Source organism: Mizuhopecten yessoensis, unplaced genomic scaffold (assembly GCF_002113885.1).
Source record: "Mizuhopecten yessoensis strain PY_sf001 unplaced genomic scaffold, ASM211388v2 scaffold3339, whole genome shotgun sequence".
Taxonomy (NCBI): Eukaryota; Metazoa; Mollusca; class Bivalvia; order Pectinida; family Pectinidae; genus Mizuhopecten; species Mizuhopecten yessoensis.
The window spans coordinates 309,223-327,360 of NW_018404995.1; the positions used below are offsets into that span (position 1 = coordinate 309,223).

Below are 18,138 nucleotides of genomic sequence, written 5' to 3' on the forward strand. Positions count from 1 at the left end.
CATCTGTACCGGCCACATTCCGGTACTAAATTCAATATATATTTAAATATATCTACTTTATGTTGATGCCTATTATCATTGTTGACATTTAATTGTAAATGTATGACGGGAGAAGGCTGTGATAAATTGTAAAAACTTGTGCCCCATCCCTTGTTTAATTTTATTGGCAACACATTTATGTTTAAAGCTAAATAAATTTAAATTCTGAATATTGGCAAGTGTGCAATTAACTTCTAATGATGAATAATTACTGTTCAATAAGTTTGACTACGGACTTAGAAATCATATAACTTAATTTCATAGTGCGGTAAGAAGTTGCAGTTGCCTGACGGCCCCTCTCTGGGGGCCCCTTTGGAAACCCGTTTCATCTCGCTCGCACCACTTGTGTTTACTGCCTAGTCAGGTGACGTTATCGGCGCTATTTTTAGCAGGGCTTTCCCGAACAATTCAAGCGGTCAAACTGGACATTTGGAACGGACTATGAATATGGGGACAGCGTGGTAACATAAGTGAAAGTGCATACAATACATACATTCATTTTAGAAAAAACGCCTTTTCACGTGATGTCCCTTTAAATGCTATCATGTAAATATCAATATGCATTGTATTAGAGGAAAAGGCGTTGATAAGTTGATATAACTTGCAATTGTGTCTAATGCTCTGCTCAAATGTAAACAAAGGGCAATAACTCTGTATATAGTGGGGCATGTGACTTGATTTTAGTATTAGTATGTGATAGTCTGCCATCCAAATGGTAATTGCAGGGTGAAAAGATTAAATGAGATGTACCTGGACAATGTAGTGATGTACAGACTAAAGGAAACACAGACTGACAGATGCAGTGCCAACCTATAGTCACCTCCTGTGGTGGTGGTGGTGGTGGTGGCGGTGGTAGGGGGAGGGGGGGATGCTAATAAAAACTTGAAAACCAAACAGGCAATAATGGGATTTTGTGTACCGGCATGTGTCTGTAAGATGGTGTGGTAGAGCCTGTGTGATTCTAACACAGATAGACAAACATGACACATATGTAAGTGTCTCTAAATTTCCAGCCTGGGTTTTAATGCTGGCTTTATGTCCAACCCCTATAATTACATGGCCGTGGTAATTGTGTTTGGGCAGGTAACCATATTAGCTAGTACCATATCTTGTCTGATGGACAGGCTACTGTGTTCTACTGCCTGTGTGGCTGAGCTATTACTTTCTACATGAAATAAAACCTACAATTTGTCAGGTTGAACAAATCAATAGTTAGAGAGATACATCGTACCTTCAGACCTTCAGACACTGGAAGTGAATTCACCGAAATTGTGTAACTAATACAGAATGATTACTTTTTGCAAATCTAAAGTAATTGAAACACTTGAAATGTGCATGTATTGTAACCATTAAGGCCCTTTTAACATTTCCCAAATCTTTATAAATGAGTAAACATTCCTGTAACTCCTGATTGAAAAATTCTTTTCCATGGCATTTAAATCTCAAAAAGTTGGATTGAATCGGCAGCATCTGTGATGAGAGTATTGACCAAGAAGAGATTTCAACTAATTTAAGGCAGGCTGTATCCAATTATTTCAACCAAAACAACATAGATGTTGATTTAAACAGTGCAAGATATATTTCCAAGGGTGAAGCACCTAGACCAAACTTTGTTAATTGACAATATCAAAGTACCAGGATTGTTTTACAGTATTAGTCAAACATTTTTCAACTTTCCCTGATCAATATCGGGTGAGATTTTTTGTATATATGAATACTACGTTGAAAGCTACTGCACTTATTTCCTTATGACTTGAGGTCGTGAAATGATGTCAGAGATGCCTAAGCTTGTATAGTTGTCTTTGTCATGTCTGTTGCACATTTACCAGTGATTTGTGTTAAAGGTAAGGATACAATGCACAATTAACCAAGTAATCAATATAGTCATAGTTAGAGAAAACTGTCTACAAGGGAATCAATATAGATATAATTAGAGAAAACTGTCTACCAGGGAATCAATATAGACATAGTTAGAGAAAACTGCCTACAAGGGAATCAATATATATATAGTTAGAGAAAACTGTCTACAGGGAATCAATATAGACATAGTTAGAGAAAACTGTCTACAAGGGAATCAATATATATATAGGTATAGAAAACTCCCTACAAGGGAATCAATATAGACATAGTTAGAGAAAACTGCATACAAGGGAATCAATATAGACATAGTTAGAGAAAACTGCATACAAGGGAATCAATATANTAGACATAGTTAGAGAAAACTGTCTACAAGGGAATCAATATAGACATAGTTAGAGAAAACTGTCTACAAGGGAATCAATATAGACATAGTTAGAGAAAATTGTTTAATTGGCAAGTATTTCCACTAGCATCAGTATACTGACACATATATTCAAAGGAAAAGAGTAGGATGACAAGAAAGGAGAGTAGGATGACAAGAAAGGAGAGTAGGATGACAAGAAAGGAGAGTAGGATGACAAGAAAGGAGAGTAGGATGACAAGAAAGGAGAGTAGGATGACAAGAAAGGAGAGTAGGATGACAAGAAAGGAGAGTAGGATGACAAGAAAGGAGAGTAGGATGACAAGAAAGGAGAGTAGGATGACAAGAAAGGAGAGTAGGATGACAAGAAAGGAGAGTAGGATGACAAGAAAGGAGAGTAGGATGACAAGAAAGGAAGTCCTAGAAACCTTCAGTATAGTATTTTAAGTTAAGGCAGAAGTGCAACCCTTCAAGTTTCAAAAAAGAAAAAAGAATAATGAGAATTTCTCTCCTTCAAAAGGATATGGTGACATTATCAACCAAGCCATGTGTTTTACTTACCATCACAAAATGGTATTTATGACAAGTCTTTTGACACAGACAAGAGGCCCAAGAGGGCCTGTATCACTCAACTGAATATTTAAGCAGTCACAGCAAAATATTCTCATTAAATATTATATTGCACTAAAAATATTTCCCTCGCAAACATTGTTGGCTCCATCTGTTGAAACTACCAGCAAAATATTATTATAAGATTCTATGCTTTTTGATTCTTCTTCAGAAGTTGCTTGACATATTTTTTCCTGTGACCTTGTAAGTAGGTCAATGTCATTTTCCTTCTCAAATTGGTTAGCTCTATTCCAAAAAGCTACCAGCCAAATCTAATGAATCCATTTCTTTTAGTTCTTAAGAACAAATCCTTTAAAATGTTGTTGACCTCTGTGAGAACGCTGTGACCTTGAAATCATTTTCATTCACAAACTTTGGTGAGCTATATCCCAGGAAGTCACCAGCCAAATATTTAGGTTCTATAACTTTTAATTCTTCATCAGAAGTAGTTTGAACCGTTTGACATATTTGAACGCTGTGACCTTGAAAGTAAGTCAAGATCATTTTCATTTGCAAACTTTGTTTGGCTCTTTCCCAAGAAATAACCAGCCAAATATTAAGGTTCTATACCTTCCAGTTCTTTAGAAGAAGTTGTTCTAAGTGTTAGACATATCTGACTCCTGTAACCTTGAAAGTAAGTCAATGTCATTTTCGTTTTCAAACTTTGTCGGGCTCCATCCCAGGAAGCCCCCTGCCAAATATAAAGATTCTATACCTATCAGTTCTTCAGAAGAAGTCATTTGAAGTTTTTGACATATCTGCCTCATGTGACCTTAAAAGTAGGTCAAGGTCATTTTCATTCTCAAACTTTGTTGGGCTCTTTCCCAGGAAGTCACCAGCCAAATATTTAGGTCCTATAACTTTCAGTTCTTCAGGAGAAGTCGTTTTAAGAATAAGACATATCTGACTCCTGTGACCTTGAAAGTAAGTCAAGGTCATTTTCGTTTTCAAACTTTGTCAGGCTCGAGCTCTTCACCAGGAAATGACCAGCCAAATATAAATATTCTGTACCTTTCAGTTCTTCAGAAGAAGTTGTTCTAAGTGTTAGACATATCTGACTCCTGTGACCTTGAAAGTAGATCAGGGTCATTTCCATTCTTAAACTTTTCTGGGCTCTTTCCCAGGAAGTCACCAGCCACATATTTAGGTTCTATAACTTTCAGTTCTTCAGAAGAAGTCGTTTTAAGAATAAGACATATCTGACTCCTGTGACCTTGAAAGTAAGTCAAGGTCATTTTCGTTTTCAATCTTTGTCGGGCTCCATCCCAGGAAGCCACCTGCCAAATATAAAGATTCTATACCTTTCAGTTCTTCAGAAGAAGTCGTTTGAAGGGTTTGACACATTTGACCCCTGTGACCTTCAAAGAAGGTCAAGGTCATTTTCATCACTTTGTCGGTCTCTATCACAGGAAGCCATCAATCAAATATAAAGATTCTATACCGTTCAGTTCTTCAGAAGAAGGCGTTTGAAGTGTTTGACATATCTGCCTCATGTTACCTTAAAAGTAGGTCAAGGTCATTTCATTCTCAAACTTTGTAAGGCTCTTTCCCAGGAAGTCACCAGCTAAATAATTAGGTTCTATAACTTTCAGTTCTTCAGAAAAAGTCGTTTTAAGAATTAGATATATCTGACTCCTGTGACCTTGAAAGTAAGTCAAGGTAATTTTCCTTTTCAAACTTTGTCGGGCTCTATCCCAGGAAGCCACCTGACAAATATGAAGATTCTATACCTTTTAATTCTTAAGAAGAAGTCATTTGAAGTTTCTTTTACATATTTGACTCCTGAGACCTTGAAAGCAGGTCGAGGTCATTTTAGTTCTCAAACTTTGTCGGGCTCTATCCCAGGAAGCCACCTGCCAAATATAAAGATTCTATACCTTTCAGTTCTTCAGAAGAAGTCGTTTGAAGTGTTTGACACATTTGACCACTGTGACCTTGAAAGTAGGTCAAGGTCATTTTTCATTCTCAAGCTTTGTTGGGCTTCATCCCAGGAAGCCATCAGCCAAATATAAAGATTCTATACCTTTTAATTCTTCAGAAGAAGTTGTTTGAAGTTTTTGACATATATGACTCCTGTGACCTTGAAAGTAGGTCAAGGTAATTTTCGTTCTCAAACTTTGTCGGGCTCCTACCAACAAAGCTTTCAGCCAAATATCATGACTCTAGGCCTGTCCGTTCTTCAGAAGAAGTTGTTTAAAGGAAAAGTTGACGGACGAGGATGGACGGACGGACGTTGAGCTAAAAATGGGCAGATGAGCTAAAAATGAAGCATTGTAATTTCACTTCACTTGTTGATGCTATTAACACCTTAGAATCTTTTAACAGATTGAATGAGCTGTGCTGGCTGAAGGCTGATCTGATGTACCAATAGGTTGTGGTGGACATTTTTCACATGACATCACATACCATTTAACAAGAGGCCCAAGAGGGCCTGTATCGCTCAACTGAATATTTAAGCAGTCATAGCAAAATATTCTCATTAAATATTATATTGCAATAAAAATATTTCCCTCGCAAACTTTGTTGGCTCCATCTGTTGAAACTACCAGCAAAATATTATTACAAGATTCTACGCTTTTTGATTCTTCAGAAGTTGCTTGACATATTTCTCCCTGTGACCTTGTAAGTAGGTCAATGTCATTTTCCTTCTCAAACTGGTAAGCTCTATTCCAAAATCTATAAGCCAAATCTTATGAATCCATTCCTTTTAGTTCTTTCAATGCCCCAAACTCCCAATGCTATTGACTACACTGGTGAAGTATTGCTCTTTCACCACCTACAAACCAAACATTAATCCATTAAAATGTTGTTGACCTCTGTGACCTTGAAAGTAGGTCAAGGTCACTTTCATTAGCAAACTTTGTTGGGCTCTTTCCCAGGAAATAACCAGCAGAATATTAAGGTTCTATTATTTCCAGTTCTTCAGAAGAAGTCATTTGAAGTGTTTGACATATCTGCCTCATGTGACCTTAAAAGTAGGTCAAGGTCATTTTCATTCTCTAACTTTGATGGGCTCTTTCCTAGGAAGCTACAAGCCAAATATAAAGATTCTATACCTTATTGTTGTTCAGAAGAAGTCGTTTGAAGTGTCTGACATATTTGACCCCTGCGACCTTGAAAGTAGGTCAAACTAAATTTCTTCCTCAAACTTTGTTGGGCTCTATCCCAGGAAGCCACCAGCCAAATATAAAGAGTCTATACCTTTCAGTTCTTCAGAAGAAGTCATTTGAAGCTTTTGACCCATTTGACCCCTGTGACCTTGAAAGTAGGTCAAGGTCATTTTCGTTCTCAAACTTTGTTAAGCTCCATCCCAGGAACCAATCAGCCAAATATGAAGATTCTATACCTTTTAGTTCTTCAGGAGAAGTCGTTGGAAATTTTTGACATATTTGACCCCTGTGACCTTTTAAGTAGGTCAAGGTCATTTTTCGTTCTCAAACTTTGTAGGGCTCCTACCAACAAAGCTTTCAGCCAAATATCATGACTCTAGGCCTGTCCGTTCTTCAGAAGAAGTTGTTTAAAGGAAAAGTTGACGGACGAGGATGGACGGACGGACGACGGACGCCACACCACGACATAAGCTCACTTGCCCTTCGGGCAGGTGAGCTAATAATGGTGAATTTCATGAACTGTACAACTTGAAAAAATGTGTAAGATACCAAAGACAACCACGAACTACAGACAAGTCTGCTGTAGGTCGGTTTTCCTTTTACATGTAATGCCTTTTCCTGGATTGTGTGGAGACAGGATTGTGAATCAGATAACTGCTCTTGCTCTCACGTTATCTCTAATGTATAGAAAACACGGCAGCAGGCAAAGTGCACCTTTATTTATAGCTGTTCTGTGGATAAATTTAGCCAGGAAAAAGTTGAAGGAGACATTGGGATGTAATTATTGTATTGAAATATATTTTACAGGTTTTATTGTGTTAGCATTCAAACTCATTGTTAAGATTTTCTATCACAAGCAAACTCATTCAAGGCAGAACCGGTAATTCTATTTATGAAACTGTTTCATCTGTAAAAGTGGTCTGGCTTCACTATGTGTCTGATATTGATCCTATATGTATTAGATAAACAACGTGAACAGCAGCTCGACAGATTTTACCCCTACCCCTTCCAAAGTGGTAAAGTGTCACTGTTGACCCTTTAACCTTTGCCCCACAACCACCAAAATCTAATCGCTCATGGAGCTCATATTTTGTCACCATACTATGGTGTGAATATAAACTAAATCGGTTCATGGGTTTGTGAGAGATATCTTGTACACCAACTTTGAAGGGTGACCTTTGAACCTTAAACCTTGACTTTAGATCACTACAATCAGATGTAGAGTGACATACTATGGTATAAACTATATCTGTAAGTACAGACTGACATACATACAGACACACTTACATAGCCTCTTTACCATATACCATACTTTCATAATAACCTAAAAAATAGCCTTGACCTTCAGTTCAATGTGACTTCAAAGCCCGATTTGTCAACCCAACCGAGATGAAAACAAAAACTTAATAAATAACTATGACCTCAACCTTGAAATTTTGAACAAGAGCATAATAGAAATTGCACTAAACGAGCTGTTTACACAAACTCTCAGTATAGAACAAAAGGTATAGCATGATCGATGGCAAACAAACACATAATCTGCGTCTGAAAAAATGTATACAGGGACTTATTTTATGCTCAATGTATTCCCTACTGCTCATGAAACCAAGTACTAGCAGCTACAGATCAAGCATCATGGCATTCCATTCAAGTAATGGAATAACTTTGCAATAACATAATTATAATTATTCATGCAAAACAAAACCTAACTAATGGTGTCATGACCAGTCTTGTGTTAAATCATTTAAGTACAGTAGCTGTTTCACCCTTCATAGAATGTCATACAAAGCTTCCACGCCCACACTCTCTCTTTCCAGCAGCCAGAAATAGCAGAGAACACAACAGCACTCTTTATGAGGACAATAACAGCCGGATGCCAGCGGATCAGCTGAAGCCGAGAAAGCCCTCAGTAGCTGCACATATCAATTTATTTCTAAGAAACAGGATGTGCCTTTGAAAGCAAATCTACTTTTAATACTAAATTGTCCTCCAGCCACAGGAAACCCTACAGGATGCTGGCAGGGCAAGGTCTCTGGAACTTTGGGGAATACAAAATCATTATAGCTCAGGATAAAACTTCTGCTGTATATATTGTCATTCAATACACCAGGAGAGAACCAGCTAACCTTTGGTTGGGGACTGTGGCCACATGGTCAGACCTGCTTTCTAACTTTGGTGGATGAGGCTCTTACCCCACTGTCACACCTTCCCAATAATCCTTGCTTGGTGACTCTGTCAGACCAAGACATGTAAGAGTAGGCCACATACTAGGTAAATGGTATGATAGAGTCTAGGGACATTAGTGAACATAGTCACCACTACAGGGGTTAGGCTCCTTGAGATTCTGTATTACCCTGTATGTGTAATGGAAGTTAATGCACTGTAATTTGAAAGACAGAATTAAGTTTAATAATACTTGGTCCTGAGAAATATCACAAGAGGCCATTAACCGAATAAATCCTAAAACCTAATGCCGTCTTTTCATCATTTTTACTAGTAATGCACTTGTATATTGAATAAACGATATTAGCTTTTAAGATGACAGACATGGTTAGCACTAGTTTGTTCAGACAAACTGGGTATTGGAGTGAGGGCTTTGATAGCTTGGCTGAGGACCTAGAGTAGATGGACAGCTACATGTCAGTGAATGAGGGTACCCTACAAAATACACAGCTCTCAGCACCATTACATCTCAACTGACACTAGTAACAGGTCTCATCCATTAAATACTAAGCTAGCACACATACTGTTAAGCTGAATCTTGTGTTTTTAAAAGAATTCAAGTACATCATCCAGACTTATAATCACAAAAAGCTTTTGCTAATTTCTATTAATTTTTTTAATTTGTTTTTTGGAAATCTGTATGGTCCCTCTCAACCATTTGACAAGGCGATCAATCTTGTCCTTATACACAGGTGAGTAAAGTGCAGAATACTTTTTGGAAGTACCGGTAATTGAAAATATAAAATGTTAATAAACATGCCACACATTGAACCTGCAGGTTAAAGCTAAATTGGTGTTCAGATCAGGTGAGTGATAGTCAATGCTGAGTCTGACATGGTTTTAAATATATAGATATAACTTATATACACAAATCACAGGGGATGAACTGTTTGACTTTGACATACATCACAAGGAGATGAACTGTTTGACCTTGACAAACATCAAAGTGGGAGAACTGTTTGACCTTGACATACATCAAAATGGAAGAACTGTCTGATGTTGACATACATCACAGGGGGATGAACTGTTTGACTTTGACATACATCACAAGTATACATCACAAGGAGATGAACTGTTTGACCTTGACATACATCAAAGTGGGAGAACTGTTTGACCTTGACAAACATCACAGTGGGACTTCTGCTTGACCTGGACATACATCACATGGGGATGAACTATTTGACCTTGACATACATCAAAGTGTGAGCAATGTTTGACCTTGACATACATTACAGGGGGATATTTTTTTGACCTTGACATACATTACAGGGGGAGTTCTATTTGACCTTGACATACATTACAGGGGGAGATTTATTTGACCATGACATACATTATAGGGAGAGGAACAGTTTGCCCTGACATATTTTACAAGGAAAAGAAAGGTTTGGCCTTGACATATATTACAGGTTGAGGAACTGTTTGACCTGAACAATCAGCACAAGGGTTTGATAAGAGTGTTTGATCACAGAACTCACCACAATAGTGTATGGAGCTTTTTTAACCTCAGAGTCTGTTATCTCCTCTCCTGCTGGATTTTCTGGACTTGATGGAGTCGTGTCAACAAAAATCTCATCAGAAACACGAAACCTGAAACATAAAAACATTACTCATAGAATAATATTGCAAATATAGAATGTCTGTACTAAACTACATGCATGAAGTAATAAGTGGCACTCTCCTGACGGCTTGAGACTACATGTTTACAGCCAGTGTTATTCCATCGAATATATTTGATGGCAGTTTGACATGCATGTTATCTTAACCCACACTGGTCTTCTAAAGGCTTGTTCATTTTCAAAATAAAAAGTATTGTTTCCATTTCACCTCTTAACCTTTGACTCTGACTTTAAATTCTAAACACAGATCAATTAAAGGCTAGAAAAAGACAAAACAATTATGAAAAAGTTACAAAGATTACATGTGGTATTGCTGTAATTTTACCCACACTAAAACTCTTGTGCTGCTGCTACTTTTTCCTATGACCAGACAGACTTAAGAATAAGTCCTACCTTATTGTTATATTATCTCCTTTCTAAAGAGTTCCACAAAAAGAAAGATGTACGTAATATACAGATCCATGTTTATAAAGAGTAGTTGGACTTGATAAACTAATTGATAACATATTTGCAAGGTTCACAAGAATTGAAGACATATATTTGAAAGGTATACTAATATTTATGACACATTTAAAAAGTACACATGAACGGATGACGCATACGAAAGGTACACAAGATCACCATTGCTGGAAACACTTGGGTAATTCTGAATGATTAGATGAAACCAATTAAATTTTTATGAGAGCTGATTCCTACATAGATCACCAGTGTAATGTCAAAGGTAGAACATAGCCTTAACAAGAGGCCCAGAGGGCCTGTATCGTTCACCTGAATATTTAAGCAGTCATAGCAAAATATTCTCATTAAATATAATATTGCACTACAAATATTTCCCTCGCAAACTTTGTCATTTCCATCTGTTGAAACTACCAGCCAAATATTATTATAAGATTCTATGCTTTTTTATTCTTTTTCAGAAGTTACTTGACATATTTTTCCTGTGACCTTGTAAGCAGGTCAATGTCATTTTCCTTCTAAAATTGGTAAGCTCTATTCCAAAATGCTACCAGCCAAATCTTATGAATCCATTCCTTTTAGTTCTTGAGAACAAATTCTTTAAAATGTTGCTGACCTCTGTGACCTCTAAATTAGGTTGAGGTCATTTTCATTCGCAAACTTTGGTGAGCTATATCCTAGGAAGTCACCAGCCAAATATTATAAATTTATGCTTTTCGATTATTCAGAAGTCCTTCGATGTTTTTGACATATTTGACCCCTGTGACCTTGAAAGAAGGTCAAGGTCATTTTCATTTTTAACTTTGCCAGGCTCTATCTCAGGAAACCATCAGCCAAATATGAAGATCCTATACCTTTCAGTTCTTTAGAAGAAGTCATTTTAAGAATTAGACATATCTGACTCCTGTGACCTTGAAAGTAATTCAAGGTCATTTTCATTCTCAAACTTTGTTGGGCTCCATCCCAGGAAGCCATCAGCCAAATATGAAGATTCTATACCTTTCAGTTCTTCAGAAGAAGTCGTTTGAAGTTTTTGACATATTTGTCCCATGTGACCTTGAAGGTAAGTCAAGGTCATTTTCGTTCTTAAACTTTGTCGGGCTCCTACCAACAAAGCTTTCAGCCAAATATCATGACTCTAGGCCTGTCCATTCTTTAGAAGAAGTTGTTTAAAGGAAAAATTGACGGACGATGATGGACGGACGGACGACGAGCGCTGCACCATGACATAAGCTCACTTGCCCTTCGGGCAGGTGAGCTAATAAATGTCAATAACATTTGTGTCGAGAAGTGAAGCAGGGCACCTGAAGAATTGTGAGAATGGTATTATTCTCTGTGTTAGAGTAAGGAGGATAAAAGCCCAGAATATCCATACCACAGCTTTAGTATCCAATACACAGAACATGTGATACATTTTGAACCTACTCTCAGGTCAAAGGACACCTAATTTACAGACTGATAATTGACCTAATCAAATACCTGTAGCGTATGTATTACACCCATCTTCCTTGGCAGTGGGTGAGTAGTGGGGGAAGTAGTGGTGAGGGGTACAGAGCGCTAAACATGTTATAATTAAAGTGAGGGGTTGTCAGATAGGCCATCAAATACACATTAAGCCACCGCAGGAACACTTTGTATAAGCTGCCATCCTGTGGTCTTTGCTAGTGCATATTGGGTGAATGGAACTCGGTCAAGTACCAAAAAGTATGCAGAATTGAGATTGGAGTATTTCTTTAAATACTTAGTGGCACTGTCTGCAGGATTTTATTTTGAGAAAACAGAAATTCACAACCTTAACCAAACATAAAATGAAGTAAAAGTCAGGTATTCATATATGAAAAATTAAAATGAGATTTTTCGGTTGGTAAAAATGTAAAATTCTCATGTATTTTCTTTCACAATTGTGCCAAATTCTTTCACACAAGTAATACCATTGCTCTGTTTGGATTTGAGTGCATGACCTCTAGTTTGTGGTGAGCTATATGTACAGGATCAAGCCAGTACTTTTAAAATGAGACAACAATATCTAAATTTTCAAGTAGGAATACCATTTACTGCTGCGGTTATCTTGCAACATTTTGTCATTTATACAGAACATGGCACCACTTAGTATCAAACAATTTGGTGAAGAATGCCAGCAAATTGTTTTATAAATAGCAGTTAAATAGCAGAGAAGGGAGCAGCTACACTAAGGAAATGTACAAATAGGGATTAATAATGAATCAATTTAACACAGCTGTATCTAAAAATACGAAGATGTCTAAATTACATACTGGTAATATAGTATAATGTTATGTATAATGGGAAGTCTTCAGGGTAATAGACATAACTAGGGACCGGCCCATTAACGAACAGAGACGGAGCAATGCATTAGGCTCCTTCATCAGTTTCGGGAATACCCAGTACATACAATTATATTCATTTCTGATCTCCTGTTTAAAACACATCAAAATTCTTGACATTCAAAATTGTATTAATTTCAAGAACACAAAGTACCCCCAGGTAAAATTTCTTTCATGCTATCAGAAAATAAAAATTCCATCTTCGTGACATTTAAAAATCAACTCTACAAACCTAATTATCTACATAAACATATACAGCACTACCATCACCAATCTTGTTGCCTACAGCTAATAATGAATATCTGACAATGAATTCCCATCCTCCACATCTTATACATCTTATAAAGGCCTTTCTGTAGCCTACCCTTTGTGGAGAGTGTTAAGTGGCTGGGTAGCTGCAGTCAGACCAGACCGCCAGGCAGCCTCACTACAAACCCTTTCTTCTGAATCTAATAGGTTTAAAGCTCTCGAGGACACATCGTCTCTGTAATATAGGTGTCATTTATAGAATTGTTCTCTACCATCTTCTAACTACAGGATGCTACCAGTATTTCTAGCTATTATTTTCCAGAGTTCTAATACAGGCAGTTTACCTAGTCTGTTTCCGTCGCATGCAATAATTGCCTAGGTAGTACTGGTTCCTATACTTTTTGATAGCCTGCTTTGTTAAGCCTGTCCTTCTCCTACTTATTTTTTTACCAATCTAAAGACATGTCTTATCAGTCTATGACAAAATATCTATTAAGCTCATGCAGGCCTAGGCTGGAAACAAAGCTCTCATAAATACATTCCTCTATAAATATCTCAGTGGCTTAATTCAACACAGATCTGTGTCATCTTTTAATAAACATACCTAGTGAGGAGTTCATGGCTGGTTTAACATCAGATCGATCATGTGTTGAATACATATTAGAAAGCAGTTTGTGATCAGCATATTTACAAAAGGAAATCAATTCTATATCGGCTCAGTTACAATTCTGTGATATCACCACAGTATACAGTGAACCAGTTTGATTCATTAGTAATTTGCAATATTCGTATCCACTTACTCATGACAATATCCAAGCTGTAAACAACGGTTTTAATCCAGAGTCCTTGGCAGATTACTTTCAAAAGTCTTAGTTTCAATATCACCTAAATTGCAAGGCTTATTTTTGCAACATTCCCCTCCGCATTATAGCCATTTTGGTCTCTTTGGATAATAACAAATAGATACATGTAGATAGATTCATATATTCACTTTAGGCTAAATTTTGATATATGAAGCTATCAAATTTCATTCATGTCATGCCCAGCTATAATATGTATGACATCATCCAATTTAGAAAGGGACGTTATTGGATTATTGTAATTATGACTTCAAAGAAAATGAGCAGTGTGTTTTACCCTTTGGTGGGGTAAGGATATTGCGAAAAATAAGTCATGAATTACACCTTCTGTGGAAGAAAAACGGAAATCCCTAATTGAGAAAAATAATGGATGCTGGCCGTTCATGGGACTTGGACACAACAAGGGTGACTGTAAATCAATAGAGAGTTACATATAAAAGACAAAAGGTCTAGATGGCTTGTATTGTATAAGGTGACATTACCCAATAATGGTGAAATATACTCATTAAAAGTAATACTGAATTCAAGTCTCCAGGGGCTGGGTCAGACCCATGATTAATTCTGGTAGCATGCATCATACCCAACAGTCACATATATGGTTATAGGGTGGTGTTCTCAACTGTGTTGAAGTTATTATGACCCAGTTCCTCAGTGGTTGTCAGAACAACAACCCTCCCCAACCTCTCCCATCCATAAAAGACAATCATGTGACATGAATAATAATTTATATTCACATCTTTTTATCCAGCAAATATATATGGATATAGCTACTAAGTGGGACTTTCAACTGATTCAATGTTATGACCAAAGGACTAAGTCTTCATGTGCAGGACTATACTCTTGGGCCACATTCTGGTAGTTTGATTGTATTTTGTCCTCATGTGCAGGACTATACTCTTGGGCCACAGTCTGGTAGCTTGATTGTATTTTTGTCCTCATGTGCAGGACTATACTCTCGGGCCACAGTCTGGTAGCTTGATTGTGTTTTTGTCCTCATGTGCATGACTATACTCTTGGGCCAGCCTGGTAGCTTGATTGTGTTTTTGTCCTCATGTGCAGGACTATACCCTCGGGCCATTCTGGTAGTTTGATTGTATTTTGTCCTCATGTGCAGGACTATACTCTCGGGTCACAGTCTGGTAGCTTGATTGTGTTCTTGTCCCCATGTGCAGGACTATACTCTCGGGCCACAGTCTGGTAGCTTGATTGTGTGTTTGTCCTCATGTGCCGGACTATACTCTCCGGTCAGTCTGGTAGCTAGCTTGATTGTGTTTTTGTCCTCATGTGCATGACTATTCTCTTGGGCCAGCCTGGTAGCTTGATTGTGTTTTTGTCCCCATGTGCAGGACTATACTCCCGGGTCACAGTGTGGTAGCTTGATTGTGTTCTTGTCCCCATGTGCAGGACTATACTCTCGGGTCAGTCTGGTAGCTTGATTGTATTCTTGTCCCCATGTGCAGGACTATACTCTCGGGCCACAGTCTGGTAGCTTGATTGTATTTTTGTCCTCATGTGCAGGACTATACTCTCAGGTCACAGTCTGGTAGCTTGATTGTGTTCTTGTCCTCATGTGCAGGACTATACTCTCGGGCCACAGTGTTGTAGCTTGATTGTGTTTTTGTCCTCATGTGCAGGGCTATACTCTCGGGTCACAGTCTGGTAGCTTGATTGTGTTTTTGTCCTCATGTGCAGGACTCTACTCTCGGGTCACAGTCTGGTAGCTTGATTGTGTTCTTGTCCCCATGTGCCGGACTATACTCTCGGGTCAGTCTGGTAGCTTGATTGTGTTCTTGTCCCCATGTGCAGGACTATACTCTCGGGACACAGTGTGGTAGCTTGATTGTGTTTTTGTCCCCATGTGCAGGACTATACTCTCGGGTCACAGTCTGGTAGCTTGATAGTGTTCTTGTCCCCATGTGCAGGACTATACTCTCGGGCCACAGTGTGGTAGCTTGATTGTGTTTTTGTCCTCATGTGCAGGCCTATACTCTCAGGTCACAGGCTGGTAGCTTGATTGTGTTTTTGTCCCCATGTGCAGGACTATACTCTCGGGTCACAGTCTGTTAGCTTGATTGTGTTCTTGTCCCCATGTGTAGGACTATACTCTCGGGCCACAGTCTGGTAGCTTGATTGTGTTCTTGTCCCCATGTGCAGGACTATACTCTCGGGTCACAGTCTGGTAGCTTGATTGTGTTTATCTCTTCATTGTCCTACACGTAGGTATACACAAGTCGGGCTATACTGTGGGGATCTTGACCATTTCTTTGTTTATAGAGGATATTTTATGGTGTCTTCAGTAATAACAAATATATTTCACGAGTGTGGCTAATATTTTGATATTTTCACTGACAAAAATGTAATAAATATCTCTTGTTAACCCTGCCCCTTAGCTCCTTGGGTTCATCCTCTTCATTTGTACATTTTTGAATCATCATCTGATGATGTCTCCAACCAAACTAGGTAGATAAGCATCTTTTAGTTTTAGATATGTCATTTAAAGCAGTAAATAAAAGCTTAAGTTCTGAAGCTATGGTTTAAAGTAATACTGTTCTAATTTGTGTTATATTGAATTGACCTTAATCTCAATTTGTTTAAGCTTCTAGCCTTTTAACCTCTATATATCTATCCCATATTTTACATTGCTTCCCAGGCAAACCCAATATACAATGTAACCTCTAATCTGAAGTAGACCACTGACCTTGAACTAAAGTCACTGTTAAAACCAAGATAAAAAGACAGCAGCAAGGCTACTTTAGTAATGTTTCAAAAACATCCTACCATACTGTCAAACATTGAATATCAAAGTATATGTTATACCATCAATCACTCCTACACCAGCCAGCCATTAAATACACACTAGCTACAAACATAGGGTTCCGGATAACACATGATGTACAAAAGGTCAGTAGTTGATGGTTACTATTCGTGTATTTTATATGCCATAAACATATGTTATGACCAAGCAAATGAATTCAAAACTGAAACAACTGACAGCAATGTAAATGATACCATTTTTGAAACTAGATATACATGTGTAAAAGATGTGCATTGATTAGGTTGCCTTACAAGCGTCAGTTGTAGGGAATTTCCCTTTAGCTTAGCGGTAGAGCATCAGCTGGAGAGCCAAGGGTCTAGGGTTCGAGCCCCAGCGACGGCATTGTCTTTATCACTATTCCTCGTCCTATTACACATGCAGCGATTCTATAGTGAGTTGGTATGCTGTGGGTATTAAGACTAGATATACTGAACTATTTAAAGCGAGAAGATATACTTAGTTTTATAGTGACTCTGTATACTTTATATTTATACTGACAAGAACTACTGAGGGGTAAAGTGACTCAATATACACTGTAAACTTCTAGTAATTAGATATACTAAAGTAATAAACTGCATACTAAATATAGTGTAGGGTAAGTGACCAGATACACTGTAGATTTATAATGGCTAGATATACTGCGGTGTACAGGGACTAGATTGACTGAGGTATATAGTGGCTAGATATACCCATTACTGAGGTGTACATTGACTAGATATATAGTGGGTTGTAATGAGTCATTATATTGTTGGTTGTAATGACTAGTTATATAGTGTTAGTATATGGACTAGATATATAGTGGGTTGTAATGAGTCATTATATTGTTGGTTGTAATGACTAGTTATATGGTGTTAGTATATGGATCACATATCTAGTGGGTTGTAATGACTCATTATATTCGCGGTTGTAATGACTAGGTATATGGTGTTAGTATATGGACTAGATATATAGTGGGTTGTAATGAGTCATTATATTGTTGGTTGTAATGACTAGTTGTATGGTGTTAGTATATGGACTAGATACATAGTGGGTTGTAATGACTCATTATATTCGCAGTTGTAATGACTAGTTATATGGTGTTAGTATATGGATCACATATCTAGTGGGTTGTAATGACTCATTATATTGTTGGTTGTAATAACTAGTTATATGGTGTTAGTATATGGATCACATATCTAGTGGGTTGTAATGACTCATTATATTCGCAGTTGTAATGACTAGTTATATGGTGTTAGTATATGGACTAGATACATAGTGGGTTGTAATGACTCATTATATTCGCAGTTGTAATGACTAGTTATATGGTGTTAGTATATGGACTAGGTATATAGTGGGTTGTAATGACTCATTATATTGTGGGTTGTAATGACTAGATATATAGAGGGTTGTATTGACTAGATATGTAATGGGTTGTAAGGACTAGTTATATTGTGGGTTGTAATGACGAGTTATATTGTGTTAGCATACTGACTAGATATAGTGGGTTGTAATGACTAATTATATTGTGTTAGTATACTGACTAGATATATAGTGGGTTGTAATGACTCATTATATTGTTGGTTGTAATGACTAGTTATATGGTGTTAGTATATGGACTA

General features: G+C 37.5%; 1 protein-coding gene across 1 annotated transcript in view; it reads right to left on the minus strand.

The window, feature by feature from the left end:
• The window catches only part of LOC110447372 (DNA-directed RNA polymerase III subunit RPC8-like), a 31,449-nt gene that overhangs the window by 3,319 nt on the left and 9,992 nt on the right, over positions 1-18,138 (minus strand). The window contains exon 7 of the mRNA XM_021493010.1: positions 9,678-9,789. Coding sequence (XP_021348685.1) covers positions 9,678-9,789 — 112 coding nt within the window. The remainder of the gene's footprint in view (positions 1-9,677; positions 9,790-18,138) is intronic.